The sequence below is a fragment of the Anolis sagrei genome, chromosome 5, assembly GCF_037176765.1.
Source record: "Anolis sagrei isolate rAnoSag1 chromosome 5, rAnoSag1.mat, whole genome shotgun sequence".
NCBI classification, from domain to species: Eukaryota; Metazoa; Chordata; class Lepidosauria; order Squamata; family Dactyloidae; genus Anolis; species Anolis sagrei.
The window spans coordinates 155,801,251-155,824,963 of record NC_090025.1 but is presented as its reverse complement, the minus strand read 5'-3'; the positions used below and the strand labels follow the sequence as shown (position 1 = coordinate 155,824,963).

General features: G+C 43.7%; 1 protein-coding gene across 1 annotated transcript in view; it reads right to left on the bottom strand.

Moving 5' to 3' along the window:
- CFAP54 (cilia and flagella associated protein 54) overlaps window positions 1-19,630 on the bottom strand; it is a 142,156-nt gene extending 122,526 nt beyond the window's left edge. Inside the window, exons 1-6 of the mRNA XM_060777277.2 lie at window positions 19,390-19,630; window positions 13,755-13,860; window positions 12,467-12,613; window positions 9,268-9,439; window positions 8,417-8,475; window positions 5,880-6,023 (exon numbers count right to left, since the gene is read on the bottom strand). Of these exons, the coding sequence (XP_060633260.2) occupies window positions 5,880-6,023; window positions 8,417-8,475; window positions 9,268-9,439; window positions 12,467-12,613; window positions 13,755-13,860; window positions 19,390-19,589 (828 nt within the window). The 5' untranslated portion in view covers window positions 19,590-19,630. The remainder of the gene's footprint in view (window positions 1-5,879; window positions 6,024-8,416; window positions 8,476-9,267; window positions 9,440-12,466; window positions 12,614-13,754; window positions 13,861-19,389) is intronic.
- Window positions 19,631-23,713: the final 4,083 nt, after the last annotated feature.

Sequence of the window (23,713 nt, the reverse complement as noted above, 5' to 3'; positions counted from 1 at the left end):
TCGGGTTTCACAAACTGAAAAGAATCCAACAAAATTGGACAAGCAGGTGCTTGTGTCACATCCACAGAGACTGCATCTAATGTGGCGTCCAGCCCAGAGCGGATCAAAGCGACTTTGTCTGCAAAGAACCGAGCAAATGCTTCACAGCGCGCTGCCGAGTTGTCAGGGCTCCCACCTGACATAGGGGGAGTTAAAAGACCTCTGACAACCCGGAACAACTCCGCCGGACGGTTTTTTGCAGACGCAATAGTGGCCGCAAAGAAAATTTTCTTTGCAGCCTTTATTGCCGCGGCATATGCCCTTAAAAAGGACACAAACCGTGTTCGGTTTGACTCGCTTGGGTCTGAGCGCCACACGCTCTCTAGAACCCTCTTCCTTCGCTTCATCGCTGCCAGCTCCTCAGTAAACCAAGGGGCTGGTTTAGCTCGGTTACTTGAGAGGGGACGTTCCGGAGCGATCTTGTCAATAGCCCTGGTCATCTCCCCATTCCAGAGAGCGACCAAGGCCTCGACATGATCACCTACCGCGGTGGCGGGAAACTCCCCAAGAGCCGTCAGGAATCCAGTCGGATCCATTAGCCTCCTGGGGCGGACCATCTTAATGGGTCCTCCACCCCTGCGGAGGTTAGGGGGCGCAGTGAGCCTAAATCTAATCAGGAAGTGGTCGGTCCACGGCAACGGAGAGATGGACAACTCCTCCACACCGCCACCCTGCTCCCATCCCTGGCAGAAAACCAAGTCCAATGTGTGTCCAGCACAGTGGGTGGGGCCAGTTATTTGTTGGGACAGCCCCATGGTTGCCATGGTGGACATGAAGTCCTGAGCCGCACCTGTGAGGGTTGCCTCGGCGTGGATGTTGAAGTCCCCCAGCACAAGAAGCCGTTGGGACTCCACCGCCAGGCTCGAGACCACCCCCGCTAGCTCAGGTAGGGAGACTGTAGTGCAGCGAGGTGGACGGTACACTAACAGAATCCCTATTCTGTCCCGGTCACCCACCCTCAGGTAGACAGATTCGAAATTTGTGGTCTGCGGGATGGGGCTCCTGGTTAGATGGATGGTATCTCTATAGACCACTGCGACCCCGCCTCCCCGTCCTCCGGCTCTTGGTTGGTGTTGCACGGAGAAACCTGGAGGACAAAGCTGGGAGAGATTTACGCCCCCCGCTTCATCCAACCAGGTCTCCGTGATGCACGCCAGATCTGCCCGCTCCTCCAGGATTAAGTCCTGAATCCAAGATGTTTTTCCGTTGACAGACCTGGCGTTCAACAACACCACCTTCAAGCCAAAGGGCCCGCTCACCTGGTTACACCAAGTTACCTTAGGAGACCTATTGGGAATAGTTAATTTGGAAAAACGGTCCGAATTAAGCCGAATTCGGGGTCTCCTTCTCCCGCATCTCCTCCTTCCCACCACGACCTCTATGGGGGCCCCTCGGCCAGTGGAACACCTCCCCCCCTCCATGCCGCAGTTATAAGCCATAAGATTACTTTCTCCTACGTTTGTTATTAGGTTTATTGGTTCTTGCCAGCATCCCCCCTCCCCCTCCTCCCCCCTCCCCACCACACCCTCAATCACCAGCTCCGGGCCACTTCCTCTTCTGCCCCCTCCGCTACACCAGAGCAACAGAAATAGCACACAAAGGGGGGCAGGGGACCACATGGGTAGCAGCGAAAGATGATAATCGATGTTCCGACTGTTCAACAGATCAGTTTTTAAAGTGCTTAGATTTCAGGAGCAGTCCGTCGGAGAGCATAAATGAACGTAAATTACTTAGCAGCAACACACATTCAAAGGCACATTAATAAAGTGCTAGGTCTAAAGTGCTCTACTTAGCGATATAAAGTGCGGCACAGAGGGACAGGGAAGGGGCGAAAGTGCTGGTGCGGTCTAGCAGCAGATGGCAGGCGCCTGAGTGTTCTAATATGTTCTTATCACAATAATGACCGATGGCAACAGTGACTACCGGAAAGTGCTAGTTGATGATCTACGATTACCCCCTTATGGGGCGATAATGATGGTAATTAGTTGGTTAGTTAAGTATTGCTATGACCCCGGTATGACTCTAGACAGTTGGTAAACCAGCGGATAAGCTTCCGGAGTTGATAACTCGGGGGCGGGGCAGCACAGGTGGTCGAACACACTCTTGCTCAGTAAATAACAGCGGAGAAACCAGCATAAGATCTACACAGAAATCCACAGCGAATGTCCGGTCAAGATCCACAAGCGGTCTACACAAAGCGGTCTACACAAGATCCACAAAGCGGTCTACACAAGGTGGTCTACACAAGATCCACAAAGCGGTCTACACAAGATGGAATGGTTACGTAGCCGTGGCTGTGGCCGGGCTCGGGCAACGCTCAGTGAGATCGAGTTGGCCCACAAGGTGGGAACGGTTCAATGTCCCAGCAACCCTGCGGAGGCCCGAGCGGCCCTCGATGGTCAGCAATGGCCAGACGAAGGGGCAGGCAACACGGGGTCCCAGCCTCTATGCCAGCTGGGTGCGCTCGCCCGAAGATGGAGAAGCGGGCGGACTCGGCCGATGATGGGAGGCTCGGTGGGAAACTGCAAATTCAGAGTGGAACGCTCGCCTGAGATGGAAAGAGGGGGCGAGCTCGTCTGATGATGGAACGGGCCCACGGCCCAGCAGCCCAGCAGCAGCCCAATGGTGACTTTCGAAGTCCGATGAAAAACTGCGAGTTCGGAGTGGAGAACTCGCCTGAGATGGGAGGAGGGGGCGGACTCGCCCGATGATGGAACGGGCTAGCGGCCCAGCAGTCCAGCCATCGCCCAGCAGCAGCCCGATGGTGACTTTCCACCGACCGCGGTTGCGGGGGCCAGGGAGCGCCCAGCCCCCCCACCCAGCGGCCGGCAGCGGTCTGGCGGCAGCGGCTCAACGGCCCGCCACCCGGCTTCACCGCTCCATTCCAGCTATCGGCGGCGGCAGCGGCGGCGGTGGTTTGGCGGCCCAGGGGGGCCAGGCAGCCCTCGGCCTCCCCTCCGACCAGGCAGTATCCGGCGGCGGCGGCGGCGGCGGTGGATTGGCGGCCCAGGGAGGCCAGACAGCACTCGGCAGCGGCAGCGGCGGCGGCGGCGGTGGTTTGGCGGCCCAGGGAGGCCAGGCAGCCCTCGGTCTCCCTTCCGGCCAGCCGCACTCGGCGGCGGCGGCGGCAGCGGCGGCGGTGGTTTGGCGGCCCAGGGAGGCCAGGCGGCACTCGGCCTCCCTTCCGGCCAGGCCGCACTCGGCAGCGGCGGTGGTTTGGCGGCCCAGGGAGGCCAGGCGACACTCGGCCTCCCTTCCGGCCAGGCAGCACTCGGCGGCGTCAGCGGCGGCGGCGGCGGTGGTTTGGTGGCCCAGGAGGGCCAGGCAGCCTTCGTCTCCCTTCCGGCCGGGCTGCACTCGCGATGGACGCTGATGGCCTAGCAGCAGCCAGGCGTCCTACCTTTACCGCCGCCCTCCCTCGGCGGCCCGGCGGCTCCGAGGCCTCACGCCGATCTTCTTACCGTCCACCATGGCGGCGGAGGCCCAGCAGTCCAGCCATCGCCCAGCAGCAGCCCGATGGTGACTTTCCACCGACCGCGGTTGCGGGGGCCAGGGAGCGCCCAGCCCCCCCACCCAGCGGCCGGCAGCGGTCTGGCGGCAGCGGCTCAACGGCCCGCCACCCGGCTTCACCGCTCCATTCCAGCTATCGGCGGCGGCAGCGGCGGCGGTGGTTTGGCGGCCCAGGGGGGCCAGGCAGCCCTCGGCCTCCCCTCCGACCAGGCAGTATCCGGCGGCGGCGGCGGCGGCGGTGGATTGGCGGCCCAGGGAGGCCAGACAGCACTCGGCAGCGGCAGCGGCGGCGGCGGCGGTGGTTTGGCGGCCCAGGGAGGCCAGGCAGCCCTCGGTCTCCCTTCCGGCCAGCCGCACTCGGCGGCGGCGGCGGCAGCGGCGGCGGTGGTTTGGCGGCCCAGGGAGGCCAGGCGGCACTCGGCCTCCCTTCCGGCCAGGCCGCACTCGGCAGCGGCGGTGGTTTGGCGGCCCAGGGAGGCCAGGCGACACTCGGCCTCCCTTCCGGCCAGGCAGCACTCGGCGGCGTCAGCGGCGGCGGCGGCGGTGGTTTGGTGGCCCAGGAGGGCCAGGCAGCCTTCGTCTCCCTTCCGGCCGGGCTGCACTCGCGATGGACGCTGATGGCCTAGCAGCAGCCAGGCGTCCTACCTTTACCGCCGCCCTCCCTCGGCGGCCCGGCGGCTCCGAGGCCTCACGCCGATCTTCTTACCGTCCACCATGGCGGCGGAGGCGGCGGGGGCCAGCCAGCCAGGCAACAACGACGGTGGTAGTCCGGGCCTCAGATCTCCGCGGCGAAGCAGGAAGGCCGCGGTAAGATGGCGGCGGTCTTTCCTTCTCCTCCTTCTCTTTCTCTCCGATTTTTCGTTTTCACCGGCCTCTTCCCGGTCTTCTACCCCTCTGTCAGGGGCTTGTGGCTTTGGGTTTCTGTCCCCCCCCCCCGATTAGACGATGATAAGTAGGGGTGGGGGCTCCGGATTCCCCCAGATTAGGATTCTGGCTGAGCAGTACAGCGTTTTTGCTGCCAGCCACCTTCCCGGAACCGGAAGATATCCTGTGATTGATCTGGATTCAACTTTTCTAACAAACTGATTCCTGAGACACTTCCTGACTAGAGCATAGGACAGAAGCAGTATTTAACAAGCCAGAGAAAAAACAGCATAAAGGTATAGAAATTGTGTAGTCACACATCAGCAGTCAATGCATTTGACAAAGATCCTCATTTTAACTATTTATTTATTTATTTATTTATTTGTCATATTTATATCCCGCCCTTCTCACTCCGAAGACTCAAACTGTCCTTTTGGGTCCCCTCAGGCACACTTCTTTTTCCTCCTTTTAATGGGAAGTTTTTAACAGCCCCAGGAATAAGTGGATTATAAAGGAGGGCTGCGAAAACATGGTGCTTTGGCGTTTGGTTGCACTAGTATGTCTGCAACCAACAATGCATTAAAGCTTGACCTGAGAAAAATAGGATTCCTCTCTAGTTAATCCTAAAGTAATTCTGTGTGTCTGCATGCAACGGGAAAGGTAAATACCAGCTATATTCAGAACCTATTACTAAGTATGTTTGAACAGCTTAAAGGGGGAGAGCCAATAAGCATAACCAACAGCTAGCTCCAGCATGTTGGGAAGTACAGATCATCTAGCCACCACAATGGAGATAACAGGAAAAGTGGAAACGGATGAAATAAGAATTCCACCCTAGATTACTTTTATAGGTCTCTAGAAGGCTCAAAATTTTCTAGAACAAATGTATTTGTTTACTTATGCAATGTTTAGCTGACTAGTCATTTCATTTCACAGGTGACTATTGCTACTCTGAATAAAATGTTAATTTAAACATGGCAAACTACTTTCTTTTTGTGGTTAAAAAGCCTACCCTTATTCTTTCCATATTATTTCTGCTTCCTGTACCATATTGCTATTATAGACTTAATGACCAGGAATACATCTAGCTTGTCAGTAATGTCATATCAATATATGCTTGCAACACTGAACATCAGCAGGTCAGAATGGATAGGTAAAAAGCATTTGTGTGGGAAAGGATCTGCTTGTGAGTTATTTATTGCAACAAAATCTAAAGCTGTTTTCCATTCAAAACATTATAGGGGAAAACCAAAGGCATCACATTCAACATGCATATTTTGTCTGAAAAGAGCTCAACAGGAAAGTTCCAAGTCTCAGTTCCACAAACCCACATTTAGGTTTAGTATCCCAACTAAATTGAAGAAAGCTTTCCTAGCTTTATTATAAATCTCTAAACAATAGTTTACTTACTTTTATACATGTGGCCATATAAATATTTTAACAAAAAAAATATTATAAATTACTACCTCTCCATGCATGCCACAATGACAGTCATAATAACACTGGCAAACAGCAGCATACAAAGTGGCTCTCCATGTCAAATAATGCACAGCTAGAAGTGGAACTGATGATTCCATGCATACACAGGCCCACAATAAATATTCAAGTACCTATTGAAAGAAAATGAGGTTATAAAACATGCCATACATGTTTAATAATTGATTATTTTCATACTACCAGTATGAGATTATAACAGTCAACACATTTTGATTGGTCTTTACTGTTCACTTTCTGTGGTTCCAAAATCTGAGCTTGAGAAGGAGAGAATTCTATGAAATTCAAAAACTGTTTTTCTGCCACATACAAACTTCGGTGTGGCACCCTGAAATTAAAAAAAAAAACTTGTATCCTATTAATCACAACTAGGGTAGTCTCAGTTAATCAACTGCTGAATTGTGATTCAATATTAGGTAAATTACCATGAGTCAGTGGGTCTACATTAATTGGAAGTAACAATAAGATCCTGGCCAGGGCATGTTTTGGTTTCCTGTTTAACATACGCTTGGCTACTTAGCAGGCAGAGAGGCAAACCACACCTGTCTGACTTCTATCTCAGGTTCAGTGATAGGGGAAGGCTGTAGGTCTACATTTGTTTAGCCAACTACTTTAAGCTCAGATACCAAGGAAGAACAGAAACAAATCCACTTTTCTGCCAAGTCAGAGCTTCTAAAGGGAAACATGTTTCCATTTATCTTTGCATTTGCTCGATTCTCAGAGTAATCTCTTTACAAGCAGGAAGTTCAGTATCTATTTTTGGTGATTTGAAGCCATGGAAGAAGGTCTGAGGTGGGTGTTGCACTACACCTTTGCACGTATACCTAGCAAGCATGGCACAAAACAAAATGGGACTGCTAGAGAAAAAGTACAGCATATTCCTCGTCCATCACACCATGGTGCCAGAGTTGTAAAGTCCTGGGTGATCGCACCTGCCAAAGCATAGCCATCAGAAGTGAGACTGTCAACCAGGTGGTATATAATTACAATATATTCATCATAATTTTATGATTATATATGATGTGAAATAATGGCCACACATGAGGATGCAATCAAACAGAAAGGTAAACAGAAATAAGACTTAATAAAGGTATTTCAACCTATCAGTATATCAAGCTTGGATACTGCAAACTGCCTGGTATCCTATGGAAAGAATTTTTAAACTTAAGGGTTTTTTCCACTTTTTTAGCAAGCTACAAATTATAACTTGTATGGAAAGGATGAACCCAATACCTCTGAGGGAGAGTTAAACTGAAGATTGCCAGAGGGAGGGTAGCTGTTTAAAAGATTAGTTATTGTTTTTTCTCAATTCAGCTTCCAATTCCATACTTTAGGGTAGTGGTTTTCAACCTGTGGGTCCCCAGATGTTTTGGTCTTCAACTGTCAGAAATCCTAACAGCTGGTAAACTGGCTGGGATTTCTGAGAGTTGTAGGCCAAAACATCTGGGGGCCCACAAGTTGAGAACCACTGCTTTAGGATGTACAATCCAGTTAATAAAATCAGATAAATTTTCAATATTAAAAATAGCCACATGATGGCACTGCTGTTCAACTTATAGACTTTCTATTCTATAAACACCACCAAACAACAACCTGTTTTCATATTGCAAATAAACTTTAAGCAGATACCGCATCGTAGCAAAAAGAACCTATTACTTAGAAATTAAATGAAGAAATAAATAATCTCAGGCATACAAAGTACATTCTATCAGTTCTCAACCAAAATACTCTACGGGTCCCAGACCCTAATCTTGGAAGTAAGCAAAGTCAGTAATTTTTAATTGTGATGGCCAATAATAAGGTGAGGGGGGCTGTTCTATCAAAGCGCTTCATTTTAAATTTAATTACCCATTCTCTTGGAAGAAATTTGGGAAGAAGAGGTGGGAAGAAATTTGGTCACACATGCTTTGAACAGATGAAGGGCTCAATCTGCCTCTCCTGGAGAATGAATCCAGAAGTTTCAACGACACCTCTGCCCCACCGCCCCAAAACAGCACTGCTCAGTATCTGGTGTGGGACAAGCTGCCATTAGTTTCCATAAAGCAAGCCGCCCTGTTGCTGAATTCTTTGTATAACATGTGTTTCTTCTGATCTACTGATGTTGCTTATCATAGCTCTCTGCACACATAAGACTTTCTTGAGTTAAACAAAGCATTATCAGCATTAAGTCTGCACCAGGCCCCATACACCTTCTGAGTAGCCTTACCCAAAAGAGACCAACTAGGAAGCCTTAGGCTTGTTATCATAGGAAGGAGCATAAAGGTGTACTACGGATATCCATCCTTCCTTTCCTAAATCTTATCACTTGGTGGATCTAATAGTTTCATTTACTCTGTTAGCTTTTATAATAAAACACTTTTCTATGCTATATTATGGTTTCAGGAAAAAAAATTAAAGTAACAAAAAAAAACCACATTGTCCAACACAATGATACAAATTTCAAAATAAAATGTATTTTCCCAGCCAACCCCAAGAGATGTATAAACATTTCCAGTTTATCCTACCTTACCTTGGCTGACTGACCAATGGTCATCAAATGTCTACATATGGTATACATATGGATTGTTCCTGTAATGACAGATGAATTATTTTACAAGTACATGGAGGAGTCTGTGTGTGGATTCACATGTGCAAGCTAATCTTTATGTGCATACTGATTATACCTGCACAATCCATATGTGCATATAGATTATGCAGGTATTCAGAGAGGGTTGAAGAGAGATTAAGGGCAAGGTCACAGCAACAACAAAAAATCCATTAGTGTAACAATGATGAGGAATCATAGGCAGTGATGAGTTTTAATGCACAATAGTGTAAAGTGCTGACAAGAGGAGCCAAAAAGATGGCAACAACTGCACTGACAAATGAAAAATAGCTCCATGCCAGCTATGTCTTGGAGTCAAAACGGTATATGACAAGTAAACATAGAACTACACAGGACCATGGCTCTCAAACAACCTTTTATGTTTTATGTAAGTATCATTTATATATTAAGAGGAAATCGCTCATCCATTAAGAAAGATGGGAGATATTGAGGCCTTCAGCAAATACAATATTTGGCACTGGGAATGCTCTGAAGTCATTCTTCCAAACAAGATGGCTCCATATAATACACACCTGAAGGAAACTTCAGGAACTGCTCCTTTACCATTTCAACTTTCTCTGATAGAGCAGAAGCTGAAGGGAGGGGTGGATTTTGGTGAGAGAAGGAACTTATAATTCAAAATGGCCCCTTCATTTAAACTGTTGACAGCTTAAAATTAAAAAAATTAAAATACTGACAGGTCTCTTCAAATCGTTTTCCTCAAAACATACAATAATATTCAAGATTGCTTTTAGAAAAGAGCATGAATGACCTACCATTATAAACAAGCCAACATAAATGCTCATGTGGCAACGTCATCTGCATGATGATTTGCAACATGGTCAGGATTCTAAAACATGTCTTCACAGATTCCTGATTCAGGAGATCGATGTCATCATCACATACCATACTGTAAATGCAAGTATGCCACACTTGCAAAACATGGAACTAAAATGAATAAAACAAACTAATGAAATGAGATATTTAAAATCACAGTGTAGAATTCAACCATGTTGTTTATTTCCCCAACCTTTTTACTTCTCTGCTCCAAGCCAGCAGTAGTACTTAGCTCCTTCCCTTCCTACATCTTCAGTGATTTCTCTACCCTGATTTTAATCATCCCTGCTTCCTTTTTCTTTCTAAGGAAAAAAAAATATGATAGATTTTCCATTTCATTCTTCCCTTAAGCCCTCACCTTTTAACTACTTAAGTAATACACTGTGTAACTCTGGTAGAGCATCTGGCATTTTTCCTAAGCCTTCAGGACCTCCCTCTTGTAGTGAGGTCTTCACACTTGCACCTGCAGCAGCATTGCCTAAGCAGCACAGGCCTTTGTAATCTTGACACTCCTCTTCACTCTTGCTGCCCATTTCCTTATCCTCTCCTTATCTGTTTAGATCTTCCAGTCTCTGGGTTTCTCATTCTCCTCTATTCTCCCATCCTTTTCTTCACTCTGAATTCCTTTCATCCCTTCAGGCAACCTTATCACTTCTGTGACCTAGTCTCCTAACTACACTGTCCCTCCTTGTTCTTTTCCTTTTGTTCTCGCTTCCATGTCCCTAATGTGCTCCCTAAATTTGTCAAGTTTTTTTTCCAACTCTCTCAAAGTCCACTCACTGGAAAAGTCATTTCTGCCTACTGCTCTGTCCCAAGGTCCATGGCTAGCTGTTGCAGTTCCAAAATGGGGCACACATTATGACAAGCACTCTATCATTTCTATAACCCAGCCACTCTTTAATATAAAAGAAGGATTAGCGAACCCAAAATATATTTAACACGGTGAAAAAACTCAAAAATATTTCCGACAATGTTGAAAAGGCTGGTGAAGATATTAAAAAGTTTCATTCCATTTTGTGAAAAAGAAGTTATACATAGAAGCATTTTTAAAGTGTTTCAAACACAAACAATGCTGTAATTTCCTGAGCAGAGATAATACTAGAGAGCTTATTCCTAAAATCAAAGAACAATATATTAGAACACTTTAGCCTTTTTTTTTAATGAAAGAGATAGATTCAAGTATATTTTCCTTTTACAGTAAACAGCTGGCTTCCAGTTATGCTTCAAAGTGAAATCCTTTCTTAGTATGTTTTTTAAAAACTGGAAAAGATGTTATATAAAAAGAATACATCCTTTAAAAATGGTAAAATCTTTATTGTTGTTATTGAATGAAATGGGACAACTCCCGGAGGGCCAAAAAAAGAGGGAAAATCCATTGTTTTTACAAGGTAATCAAATATTTCAATACTTAAATTAGAGTAATTAAGGTAAATTGTTCACATTTCTTTCTGACAATCAGTATACCACACAAGAATTCTGTGTGCAAAAAGTATCTGTTTTTATACATGGTGTCCTTCTGTTTACATTTTTTTGCCTTTCACAAATAACCTTTATATGTGTGCAATGATTATTTACTTTATGTTTTAATGGTACAATATTTCTACTATTTAATTGTCTGCCACTTTTGGACTCTCACTTGCTGAGGTGTTCCTGCCAGTATCTCTGTTGATCTTAGAAAGTTCTTTCTTGATTTAAGGCATTGACGTGCTGGCTGATATCCAAACAGAGGATGGGCTGGAGATGTCATTGCCTTGGTAATTTCATTATTGGCTGGTGGTGCAATACCAACTAAACAGTGTAATTTCTCCAGTGGTGTGGGACGTAGACATCCTGTGATAATGTGGCATGTCTCATTAAGAGCCACATGCACTGTTTTAACATGATGACTTGTATTCCACACTGGATATGAGTATTCGGTAGCAGAGTAGCAAAGCACAAGGGCAGATGTCTTCATTGTGTCTGGTTGTGATACCCAGGTTGTGCCAGTCAGCTTTCATATGATATTATTTCTAGCACCCACTTTTTGCTTGATAGGCAAGCAGTGCTTCTTGTAAGTCAGAGCACAGTCCAGAGTGACTCCCAGGTATCTGGGTATGCGGCAATGCTCCAGTGGGATTCCTTCCCAGGCAAACAGATGCTTGTCTGTTCTTAAGGTAAAAAGCACATGTCTGTGTTTTAGATGGATTAGGAATCAGCTGGTTTTCCCTGTAATACCCAGAACCTCAATCCATGGCTGATACTAGATGAGAAACTCCCCCTGGACACAGAGAAGACTGGGTGACTTGGAAGGCAATGAGGTGCAGAGCTAACCTTTAGAAATGGGGCTACAAAGTGGAGTCTACAACATGCAAGTGTGGAGAAGAGCAAATCATGGCCACTTACTACAATGCAGCCGGAGCCCTGCCACATGCACAATAAGGACTTTCTCACAGTGACACCAGAGGTACTCCAAGTGGCCAGCTTCTGGTCAAGGGACATTTAGTACAATGCCAAGTTTTTTACCTTTGTTTGTGTGCTTTAAATATATTATAACTGTACCCTCAATTTGCTTCTGATACGATAAATACTGTATTCTACCTTGTGTCCCATCTATCAGATTATTTTTTAATTATGTATTGATGTGTTTTAACTCACTATGGACATTCTATCATGCTTTATTATACTGTAAAAATTGTTGTTTGCTACGACTTTTTGCTAAACCAATAAAGTTGTTGATGTTGATATAAAATTATGGATGAAACAGCTTGCATCAAAATAAAATTTTATGGCAAATATTTTGCAGTCATTATGCATTAAGCCCAAATTTGGAGTATGCCAAAATAATGCTGCACTAGATCTGCATTAAATCTCCTATTAAAGATCTATAGAGATAGTCCTTACTACAGAAATGGGTGGCTCACCAAATATTTTTGAATTTCAATTCCCTACCAGTGGCCAATGATAAGAGAAGACAGAAGTTTGAGTGCTGTAACAGCTTGAAGATCATGGATACTCTAACTCTACTAAGAACAAGGAAGCACTGCAGAATAATGTGAAATATTTTTATTGCATCCTTAATGAAGTACAAACAGTGTGATTTATGCGAAACTAAGGAAACATTAATAATATTTATTTTGAACACTTAAGGTATGTACTTACGGTGTGTGCAGCAATTGGATCTTTAAATCCATTAGGGAAAAAATTGGTCTTCAATTCATGCATGCTTAATTCAAGTTTGTTTATATTTACACTAGTAATTTGCTGAAGATATCGCCCATAGCAATGTGAAAGTGCTAGTTTATATTCCTAGAAACAAAAACAAAACAAAAAACCCACAGGTTACCCATACATTCCTGGGTTGTTGTTTTGTTGTTGTTGTTGTTGTTGTTGTTGTTGTTAAATTGTATATAATACATTTACAGTACAATCTTGTGTATCTGTGAAGAAGAAATCCCTGCAAAATGTAATAGGATTAAAGCAAATATTGTGAGGGGGTAACTCCGATCTAGGTGGCAAATAAAACACAATATAGATTACAGTACTGTATTATTTTTCTGCATTATGAAGCAAAGTTGGTCATGTTAAAATATTTAGTGACAAAAATGCATAAAACCCCCTAATTACAACTGGCTGTAATTATCCAAATGTTCAACTTTGACTAGTTTGTAGGCATGAATGGTATTGGTAATCCCAAATACAATAAATCCACTGGGGGCAGATCTATACTGGCTTGTTATCCCAGGGCCAATCCAGAGTAGTGAATGTTGGATTGACCTCAGAACAGTTTTGATCAGCAGCCCCACCCCCCACCCCCACTCCTGAACATAAAAAAGGAAAAATCAGGGGCAGAAAGGGGTGATTAACTCAGGATGAAAGAGTTAAAAGAGAAGATAGGTAAGCTAGTGTGAAAACTGCAACAGCAGGCACAACAACAGGGGTAAAAGCGAAAAAGTGGATAACACAGTGATGGAAGCAAAGGCAAAAGTCATATGCAGAGGAAGAAGAAAAGGTCAAGTATTTATTATCATGGCTCTTTAATTCCTAAGTAAAACAGGAAAAGAAAAATTCTATAACATTTTAGCATAGCAAACCCATAGAGGACCAGAGAAAAAGACTTCACTGGCCACATGCAGCTTCCACATAGCCCACCCATTTTATAGCAGAATTTTCCTCAACAGACTGGAATCAAGTTAAGGGCACAACAATATAAAGCTGGTTAAAGTATTATTTAGACTGTTTTCACTGCAGAATACTGAGATGAGAAAGGAAGATATGGTTTTCATTGATCCTCTTTAATTGAGTAATAATATGGTAACTGACATAAAGGCATAAGCTATTACAGATACAACTTAGTTCATCAAACACAGTGAAGTATCAACAACTAGCAGAATGTACACAGAACTGTGGAGGGGTTTTTTAAAGACCTATTCATTAAAATATCACTTACTTTCATTTCCACAAGTTGATCACCAACTTTCACAAGCTTTTCATTGTAATACCAGTCAGGAAATCGAGGCTTGTAGTTGTTCCAAATGTTAAACAATGTCGTTACCCTATTTTTAAAAAATCACCATAGGCAATTAGAGGTTTGAAAATAGGACGAAAGCCTGGGGTTTTACATTGTCTTTCAGAATATAGTACAACCCTGAATATAGTACACAGGCAATATACATTTCTGGACTTTGTATGGATATGCAAAACAATGGATAGCAAACCCTTTTATTTTAATAAGATGAATAACGGAGGGACCAATAAGTGGGTGTAGGTTGTACAGGGGAGACCAATGTGAACAAGTGAAAAAGTTATTAGTGGAAAAATGAAACCACATATATTTTTCTGAAGATATGAGGAAATCTCCAGAATTAAATTATTTCCCTTCCATTGGTTCCCAGACAAAAGAATTGAGAACATGACAAAAATGCTAAGAACAAAAACAAAAAGCATAGGTCCTCCCTCCCTTTTCCTCTTCCTGAATGAATCTGGCAGGGCTTTAGAAAGTTTGGTTCCATCACCATTGTACTCTCCCACACTCATTAGTAAGCTTTCTATAACAGCCACAGAAATCATTCAGCCTTCAAGATGTTGTTAGACTGCAACTCCCACCACTCTTCACCATTGACTATGCTGTGGTGGGATGACGGTAACTGTAGTCCAGAAACACCTAAACAGCTGTATCATTCTCATCTCTGGTACAATATTACAACTTTTACAAAAGAAAATTGAAATGAGCTTGACATTAGTATTTGCATTTTCATTTGTTTTATAGAATCATAAACATCATCCTAACATAACAGTGTCCATAACATGTCAAAGACCTGAAAGGTTGACCACACTTCGTTCATAATTAGGAAAAACATACATATTCTGCAATTTTCTTCATCACAGAGGAGGCATGATGTTATTAAACTACCTCAATGGTGTTGAACCTAACCTAAAAGGAGAACATTCCTATAAGCACATTTTTTTATGACTAATCTAGTTGCTATAACACTTGTCTTTGGGGGAGAGAGAAAGCTTTTCTTGCATCAATGGCATTTGAGAAAAGCTAATTTGGTATATTAGACAATAACAAGTCTTTTGTCACAACTTCTGATGGACACAACTGCCAGTTGTTAATTTATCTCACTAGTTATGGTTGCACTGCTTCGGTTATATTTGAAAATTCATTTAGGAAGACCTTCCATGCTGTGCTACAATCTTTATAGTAAAATGATTGAAAGAGTATCATGTTCTACTCAGGACAGAACTGCAGGTATGTAAAATCTGACAGAACTAAAATGGAAAGAGGCAGGGGAAAGAGAGAAGAACCTAACTGATCTATATCAGCATAAGCCTTTGCATCAATCCACTTCTTCAGAGGCCCAAATAAGAGTGATATTAAAACCACAGACTAGTAACAGATGTGGGAGTGTGGGAAATTACTGCCTTCTTTGAGCCTCCTCTAGTAATTTGTTTATCTATAACCCCGTTGCTTATTTATTTTATGTACTAGTATGTAGTAAACCAAATGTTATTTTACCAAAGTCCGCTTCATTTTTTTCTCTTGAGTGCATGATACAAAACAATTTGTTTTATGGGAGAGGAGATGTATTTTTGGGCAACTGAAAAACACTTCTGAAGCACTGCTATTTTGTGGGTTGGCATTTACTCGGTTTCCTAACAGACCAGAGACAACAGATTATCAGTCTAACAACTGAAGGCAAACTGCCATGCATAATTACATATAGTTGTATACCAATTGAGAAGATTCTACTCAAACAGGTTTTTGGCTCTTCTCTGAAAGGTCATGCTTTTCAAAAGGTTATGATCTCCAAATTGTTATCAATGCCATTTTCTAAAAGGGAGAGGAATATAATAGCATTCAGAATAAGAAGTTTGTAGCATAAGGTTTCCACAGGCTTGAATCTACTTCAGATGCATGGAGAACACAGAGGAATGCAAATTTTCAGGCCATAAATCTTTAATGGTTGTGTAAGATGATATATCTTACATAATATGTAGCAACAGTAAGAACAGACCACAGAACAACAGACTGGTTCAAGATTGGGAAAAGAGTATGGCAAGGCTATATACTCTAACCTGACCTATTCAGCTTGCGTACAGAACACATCATGCAATGTGCGGGGCTAGACGAATGCAAGGCGGGGGTTAAAATTGCTAGAAGAAACATTAACAACCTTAGATATGCAGATGACACCACTTTGATGGCCAAAAGCAAGGAGGAGCTGAGGAGCCTTTTAATCAAGGTGAAAGAAGAAAGTGCAAAAGCTGGGTAGCAGTTAAACATAAAAAACCCCAAGATTATGGCAACCAGACTGACTGATAACTGGCAAACAGAGGGAGAAAATGCGGAGGCAGTGACAGACTTTCTAGGTGCAAAGATTACTGCAGACACAGACTGCAGCCGGGAAATCAGAAGACCTTTACTTTTTGGAAGGAGAGCGATGACCAATCTTGATAAAATAGTGGCAACGAAAGTCTGCACAGTTAAAGCAATGGTATTCCCCATAGTAAACTATGGATGCGAGAGCTGGACCATAAGGAAGGCTAAGCAAAGGAAGATAGACGCATTTGAACTGTGGTGCTGGAGGAAAGTTCTGAGAGTGCCTTGGACTGCGAGAAGATCCAACCAGTCCATCCTCCAGGAAATAATACTCGGCTGCTCACTGGAAGGAAGGATACTAGAGACGAAGTTGAAGTACTTTGGCCACATCATGAGGAGACAGCAAAGCCTAGAGAAGACAATTATGCTGGGGAAGGTGGAGGGTAAAAGGAAGAGGGGTCGACCAAGGGCAGGATGGATGGATGGCATCCTTGAAGTGACTGGACTGACCTTGAAGGAGCTGGGGGTGGTGACGGCTGACAGGGAGCTCTGCCGTGGACTGGTCCATGAGGTCACGAAGAGTCGGAAACGACTGAACGAATGAACAACAACAGGGTCTTTCATGGGAGTTTCCTTGGGGAAAAAATCTGATGGGGTTTGCCTTTGCCTTCCTCTAGGTCTGAAAGAGAACTTATTGTCTAAAGCACACAACAGCAACACAACAACAACAGAATGAGGAAGAAGTGTAGGCAACAGATGATGCAGAAGAGAGAGGGAGGCAGGAAAGTTAATACTAACACACAAAAAGATAGAAAGTAGCAATCTTCCAGTACCAGGTTTATTGAATCCTGACTCAGTGTTTGCAGTTGCTAACCATTTCCTCCACTTGAGGGCTTTATGTGTATGTATTTTCAAGTCGCTTGTCACTTATGATGACCCAATTTTCTTAAGCATTGAATATTCAGAAGTGGCCATACTCGTTCCTTCTTCAGAAACATAGCTTTACAAAACCAGGTGTTGTTTGATGGTATCTCAATCCAAGTCCTAACCAAGGCTGACCCTACTTACCTTCCAAGATCTGCCAGGATGTTTATGCTTGCTATATCCTTAAAATTTCTTAAAGTTTGTTATTTAATGCAGTTCCCTTTGATAAGGCAAAGATGAAGTACTTTGGCAACACGATGAGAAGACAGGAAAGCTTAGAGAAGACAGTTATGATGGGGAAAATTGAAGGAAAAAGGAAGAGGGGCCAACCAAAGGCAAGATGGATGGATGTTATCCTTGAAGTGACTGGCTTGACCTTGAAGGAGCTGGGGGTGACCATGGCCAACAGGGAGCTCTGGCATGGGCTGGTCCATGAAGTCACAAAGAGTTGAAAGCAACTGAACGAATAAACAAGATGATATATAGGTCTTTCATGGAACGTGGTAACTGTTACAGTAACACACGCCTGTGTAAATATATGTATCCAGTTCTTACATTCATAGAAATGAGATTACAATTTGAATATAAACTTCCTGTTTTATTATAGACAAAGAAGAAGAACTTTATTTTTCTACCCCGCCTCCATCTCACCGAAGGGACTCAGGGCGGCTTACATGGGGCCAAGCCCAGCCAACAAACAATTAAAAACATTACAATAACAAATTACAAATAAAATAGCATAAAACAGCGTAACAATAATAAACATGCATCAAGCAACAACAGACTAATTTTGAAGGGGGGAAGGAGGCCAATATGCAAACTGGTTAAAGGATAAGTGGTTCAATAAGGTGGATAAAAATGTATAATAGCATAGGAGATATCATGGAAACAGAACAATTAAACAGGATCAGGATCAATTCAGCTTGACTTACAAATATGAATAGTAATTAATATAGGAATTCAGATTAAATAATGATTCAGGTCATGATACAGGTTGTTTGTCATAGGAATTGTCAGTCAAATGCACAACAAAACATCCACATCTTTAATTCCTTGCGGAATGTGGCTAGGAAGGGTGCCAGCCTAATCTTCCTAGGGAGGGAGTTCCAGAGATGGGGGGCCACCACCAAGAATGCCCTTTCTCTCGTCCCCACCAGCCATGCCTGAGAGGGGAACGGAAGTGAGAGAAGAGCATCCCTGGAAGATCTTTAGGACTTCGTGGGCTCATAGGGGAGCATACGGTCATGCAGAAAGGCAGGTCCTGAACCGTTTAGAGCAGGGGTCCTCAAACTAAGGCCTGAGGGCCGGATATGACCTCCAAGGTCATTTACCCGGCCCTCGCTCAAAGCACACAACAACAACAATCCTATCTCATCAGTCAAAAGCAAGCCCATGCTTCCCATTGAAATACTAATAAGTTTATATTTGTTAAAATTGTTCTTCATTTCCATTATTGTATTGTTTTAAAGTGGTTTTTATACTACAAATAAGATATGTGCTGTGTGCATAGGAATTCATTCTTTCTTGTTTCCAATTATAATCCGGCCCTCCAACAGTTTGAGGGACTGTGACCTGGCCCTCTGTTCAAAAAGTTTGAGGACCCCTGGTTTAGAGCTTTATAGGTAATAACCTGCACCTTGAATTGGGACGGGAAACTTATTGGCAGCCAGTGGAGCTGTTTAAACAGGGGGGTTGACTGCTCCCTGTAACAAAGTGGCAGTCTATGGCACTAAGGTAGGCATGGGCCAACTTGGGCCTCTGGGTGTTTTGGACTCCCAACTGCCACAATTCCTAACAGCCTCAGGCCCTTTCCTTTTCCCCCTCAGCTGCTTAGCAGCTGAGGGGGGAAAAGGAAAGGGCCTGAGGCTGTTAGGAATTGTGGGAGTTGGAGTCCAAAACACAGAGGATCCAAGTTGGCCCATGCATGAGCTATCTCCACCTACTAATTTGCATATGGTTTCTGATTGGCCAGCCTCAACATTCTAATATTCTTAAGCGGCTGAGGGGGGAAAGGAAAGGGCCTGAGGCTGTTAGGAATTGTGGGAGTTGGAGTCCAAAACACAGAGGATCCAAGTTGGCCCATGCATGAGCTATCTCCACCTACTAATTTGCATATGGTTTCTGATTGGCCGGCTTCAACATTCTAATATTCTTAAGCGGCTGAGGGGGGAAAGGAAAGGGCCTGAGGCTGTTAGGAATGGTGGGAGTTGGGAGTCCAAAACACCTGGAGGGCCCAAGTTGGCCCATGCCTGCTTTGCAAGGTCTTTAGCCCTGGAAAACGATGCGATCGGTCACCTTCTCAGCTATTACTATCATTCTAGCTGCTGTTGTTTACCCTCGCCGGTGGAGCTCCTGCTTCTTTGCGCTCTTGCCCCCCGCCTCCCGCGTCCGTCGCAATAAACCCAGGCAGTAGCCCAGGTCTCGCTCGAAGCCTTCCACCACCGGGTTCCCGGGCTCCACGGGGCCATAGAAAAGGGCAGGCTCCTGGGAAGGCGGAGGCGGGGAGAGGGCCCGGGCCTTGGGCACCTGAGCCATGGCTGCCGGCCGCTGCCTCCCTTCCGCCCCAGCACAGCCGCCACGCGGACGGTTGCTAGGAAACGGAGTTTGAGGCGGCGGGGCCAAGCCTGACGGCGTGGGGGCGGGTTCTTGCGCGGACCCGTTGCTGTGGTGATCCGTTCTGTTGACGGACAGCCCGAGGAACCAATCAGCAAAGAGAGGCTCCCTTATTCATTCTGCATTGTAGGAACAGAGGTGGGAATCCAGGAGGTGCATCTTACACTATAGAATTTTTATATAGATTAATTACCACTGCTCATTCCTATAGAACAGGCATGGGCAGCCGGTAGGCTGTTAGGAATTGTGGGTGTTGAAGTCCAAAACACCTGGAGGGCCCAAGTCTGCCCATGCCTGTTCTATAGACGCTATAGCCTTATTGCTAAAGAGTGCTGGTGCTTCTCTAAACTACAACTCCCATGCTTCTGGCCCAACTTACCTGTCCGAACGCATCTCCCCTTATGAACCTTCTAGGACTTTAATATCATCTGGGGAGGCCCTGCTCTTGATCCCACCTTCGTCACAAACACGGCTAGCGGGGACAAGAGACAGGGCCTGCTCAGTGGTGGCCCCTCAGCTATGGAATGCCCTCCCTAGGGATATTAGATCAGCCCCCTCCCTTTTAACATTTCGGAAGAAAGTTAAGACGTGGCTTTTCGAGCAAACATGTTACAGCGTAACATACATAGGAAAATGGACTGACTGGATGAATATAATTGAACAATGTTTTAAATAAGGATACTCGAATGACATGTTTTTATTTATTTTATCATGATTTTATATTATTTTAATTGTTTTTATTGTATTCTTGTGTTTTGCTGTTGACTGTAAACCGCCCTGAGTCGCCTGCAGGCTGAGAGGAGCGGTATATAAATGTAGCAAATAAATAAATAAATAAATTCCATAGCACAGAGCAGTGGTTCTCAACCTGTGGGTCCCCGGGTGTTTTGGCCTACAACTCCCAGAAATCCCAGCCAGTTTACCAATGATTAGGATTTCTGGGAATTGAAGGCCAAAATATCTGGGGACCCACAGGTTGGGAACCACTGGCATAGAGCCATGGCAGTTCAGGTGGTATCAAACCTGGAGGGCCCAACTTTGCCTATGCCTCATCTACACTGTTGGATCAATGCCATTTGATATCACTTGAACTGCCATGGCTCTATGCTATGGAAACATGGGAGATGGGTAGACACCTTGTAAAAGTTCATCTCCCAAGATTCTATAGCAGGCACGAGCAAACTTGGACTTCAACTCCCACAATTCCTAATAGACGGGAGTTGAAGCAATTGTGTTGAAGTCAAAAACACCTGGAGGGCCCAAGTTTGCCCATTCGTGCAGTAGATGAATCCCAAGTCATAGACACACACACATTTAAATACATAAGGCAAGGTAAAGATAAAGGTTTCCCCTTGACATTAAGTCTAATCAATTCTGAGTCTGGGGGGTGGTACGCCATTTCTAAGTTGAAGAGCCGGCATTGTCTGTAGCTACCTCCAAGGTCATGTGGCCGGCGTGACTGCATGGAGCACTGTTACCTTCCTGCTGGAGCCGTACATATTGATCTATTCACATTTGCATGTTTTTTAACTGCTAGGTTGGCAGAAGGTGGGGCTAACAGTGGGAGCTCACCCTGCTCCCTGGATTCAAACCTGTGACCTATCGGTCAGCAAGTTTATTTATTATTTATTTATTACATGTATTTCTACCCTGCCCTTCTCCCCCCAAAGGGGGACTCAGGGCGGCCTCACATAAGCATCATGTGATGCTGTCAACATATAAACATCAAGGGTTACAATTAAAACAGTAAAATCATTAAAACACATTATACAGATGCATTACCAAGTTCTTTAAACAATAGATTAAGATGCCAGTTCAAGTTCAGCAGTTCAGTGCATTAACCTACTGCACCACCGGGGGGGCTACATATAGCTATAGATACACACACACACACACACACACATATATATTGTGTGAATTTCCTCCTAGATTGAATAGGGATCACAGAAATTGTAGATTTACAAGGTCTTCTCTGCCAAAGAATGCTTGGTGCCACGTCAAACTACTGATTTCAGAATTCCATTGAGTTATGACAGTTAAAGTGGTGTCAAACTGCATTAGTTTTACAGTGTAGATGCTCCCCAGGCTGAGCATCTCTTATTGAAATGTTTTGACTGGAAGTGTTTTGGATTTCAATAATTTTTGGAAGATTTTGGAATTTACGTACATACTGAGATATTTTGGAGATGAGATCCCAATCTAAATACTACTAAATCCATTTATGTTTCTTATGCACCTTAAACACATAGCCTCAAATTAATTTCATATACAATATATTTGTGTATGAAACAAAGTTTGTGTACCTTGAATCAAGCAAAAACAAAGTATCTAAGGCACTCATTTGTGTTTCAGATTTTGGAATTCCAGATAAGGGATGCTCAACCTGTATCGCCTTTCCCATCCTATTTGATAAATAAACAAGGCATCCCGGAAATGTATACATCCTTAATAGCTTATAATCCTGACATATTTTTTGTTTGCATTTCTTCCTGGAACAAAATTAAATAGTAGAGAAGTGTTAAAAATTAACAAAAGAAACTTCAAATGTCATCATGTTAGGCTTATGAATGAGAGGCCTCAATGAGCCCCAGTAATCAATACCATAATCAATAGTCTTGCAAACACAGGGCCATTGCTTCCTTTATTGACTTGCTTCATCCGTGACATGGTCATCCTTTTTTCCTATTGCCATACCTTCTACATTTCCCGGCATTGTGTCATCCTAATAATAATGAGCCTCTCACAATATACAACCACAGCACTTTGGTGCCACTTTGACTACCACGTCACTTTGGTTTCTGGAAAGAGTTCAGACTTGATTTCCTCTCAGACCCATTTATTTTATTGGATGCCCATGGTATTCCTAGGATTCTCTTGCAGCATTTTAGGTATTCAACTATAATTTTACACAATACAACTATTTGCTTCATAGCTGCCCTTCTAAGTCATCTTCTATTGAATTTCTGATTTCAGTCTCCATTTTGATTTGAGAGCCAAAGCTAAATACAGGCATTTCGTTATAACAATGTCTTCACTGTGACCTTTAAAATTGTGTAAATACTGTATATACTTTTTAGGCTGAAAAAGCCCCCCTCATCTTATACTCGGGTCGAGGTTATTTATTGTTTTACTCTGTTATTATTTTTATTTTTATTACATTTATTATTTTACTTTATTTATTATTACATTTACATTATTTTACTCTATTTTATTCTATTTTTATTTTTATTTCATTTATTATTTTTCTCTATTTATTATTGTTATTATTACATTTATTATTTTACTCTATTATTATTGTTATTACATTTCCATTATTTTACCCTATTATTATTATTATTATTACATTTATTATTTTACTCTCGTTATTATTATTGGAAGTTTATACACTGCTATGTAATCCAGTTCAAAGTAGATGCAGAAACTGGATTAAATGGCAGTGTAGATGGGGCCTGAGTTCCTAATCTGTTCTCAATATGATACGTTCTGCATATCAATGTAAACAGGTAGGATGATAAAATGCAGCTTTGTATAACCCCTTTGCCAGCTGGAAACCATTCTGGTTTTTTTCATATGCTTTTCTGATAGTCTTATATGGAGTATAGATTATGCATCAGGAGTCAAATGTTCGAACATTCCATAGTTTTTCCCATGGCTTTGCTGTGTTTCGTAAGCACAACATGATTATCTTCCAAAATATTTTAGTGCATTTCATTAATCACCATATGTCGCAATGTGATCTTTGGTACCTCTTCATTTTCCAAATTCGGTTTGAAGGTACACCACTTCTCTCTCTACATATTATAAAAAGCTTTGTTGTAAAATCCTGAGCAGCTTTTTTTTTTTTTTTTGGCACGGAAGATTAATGTGATGATCCGGTGGTATTACTACAATCCCTAGTGTCCACTTTATGTGGGATTGAAATGTTATCAAACATTTCTAGGCTATAGGTTATTGTTTCTCTTTCTTAAGGTTGAAAAGAGCTCTCCTGGGATGCCATCTCAGCCTAGTGATTTATTTCTGCCTGGTGCTATGACAGCAGCTTCCAT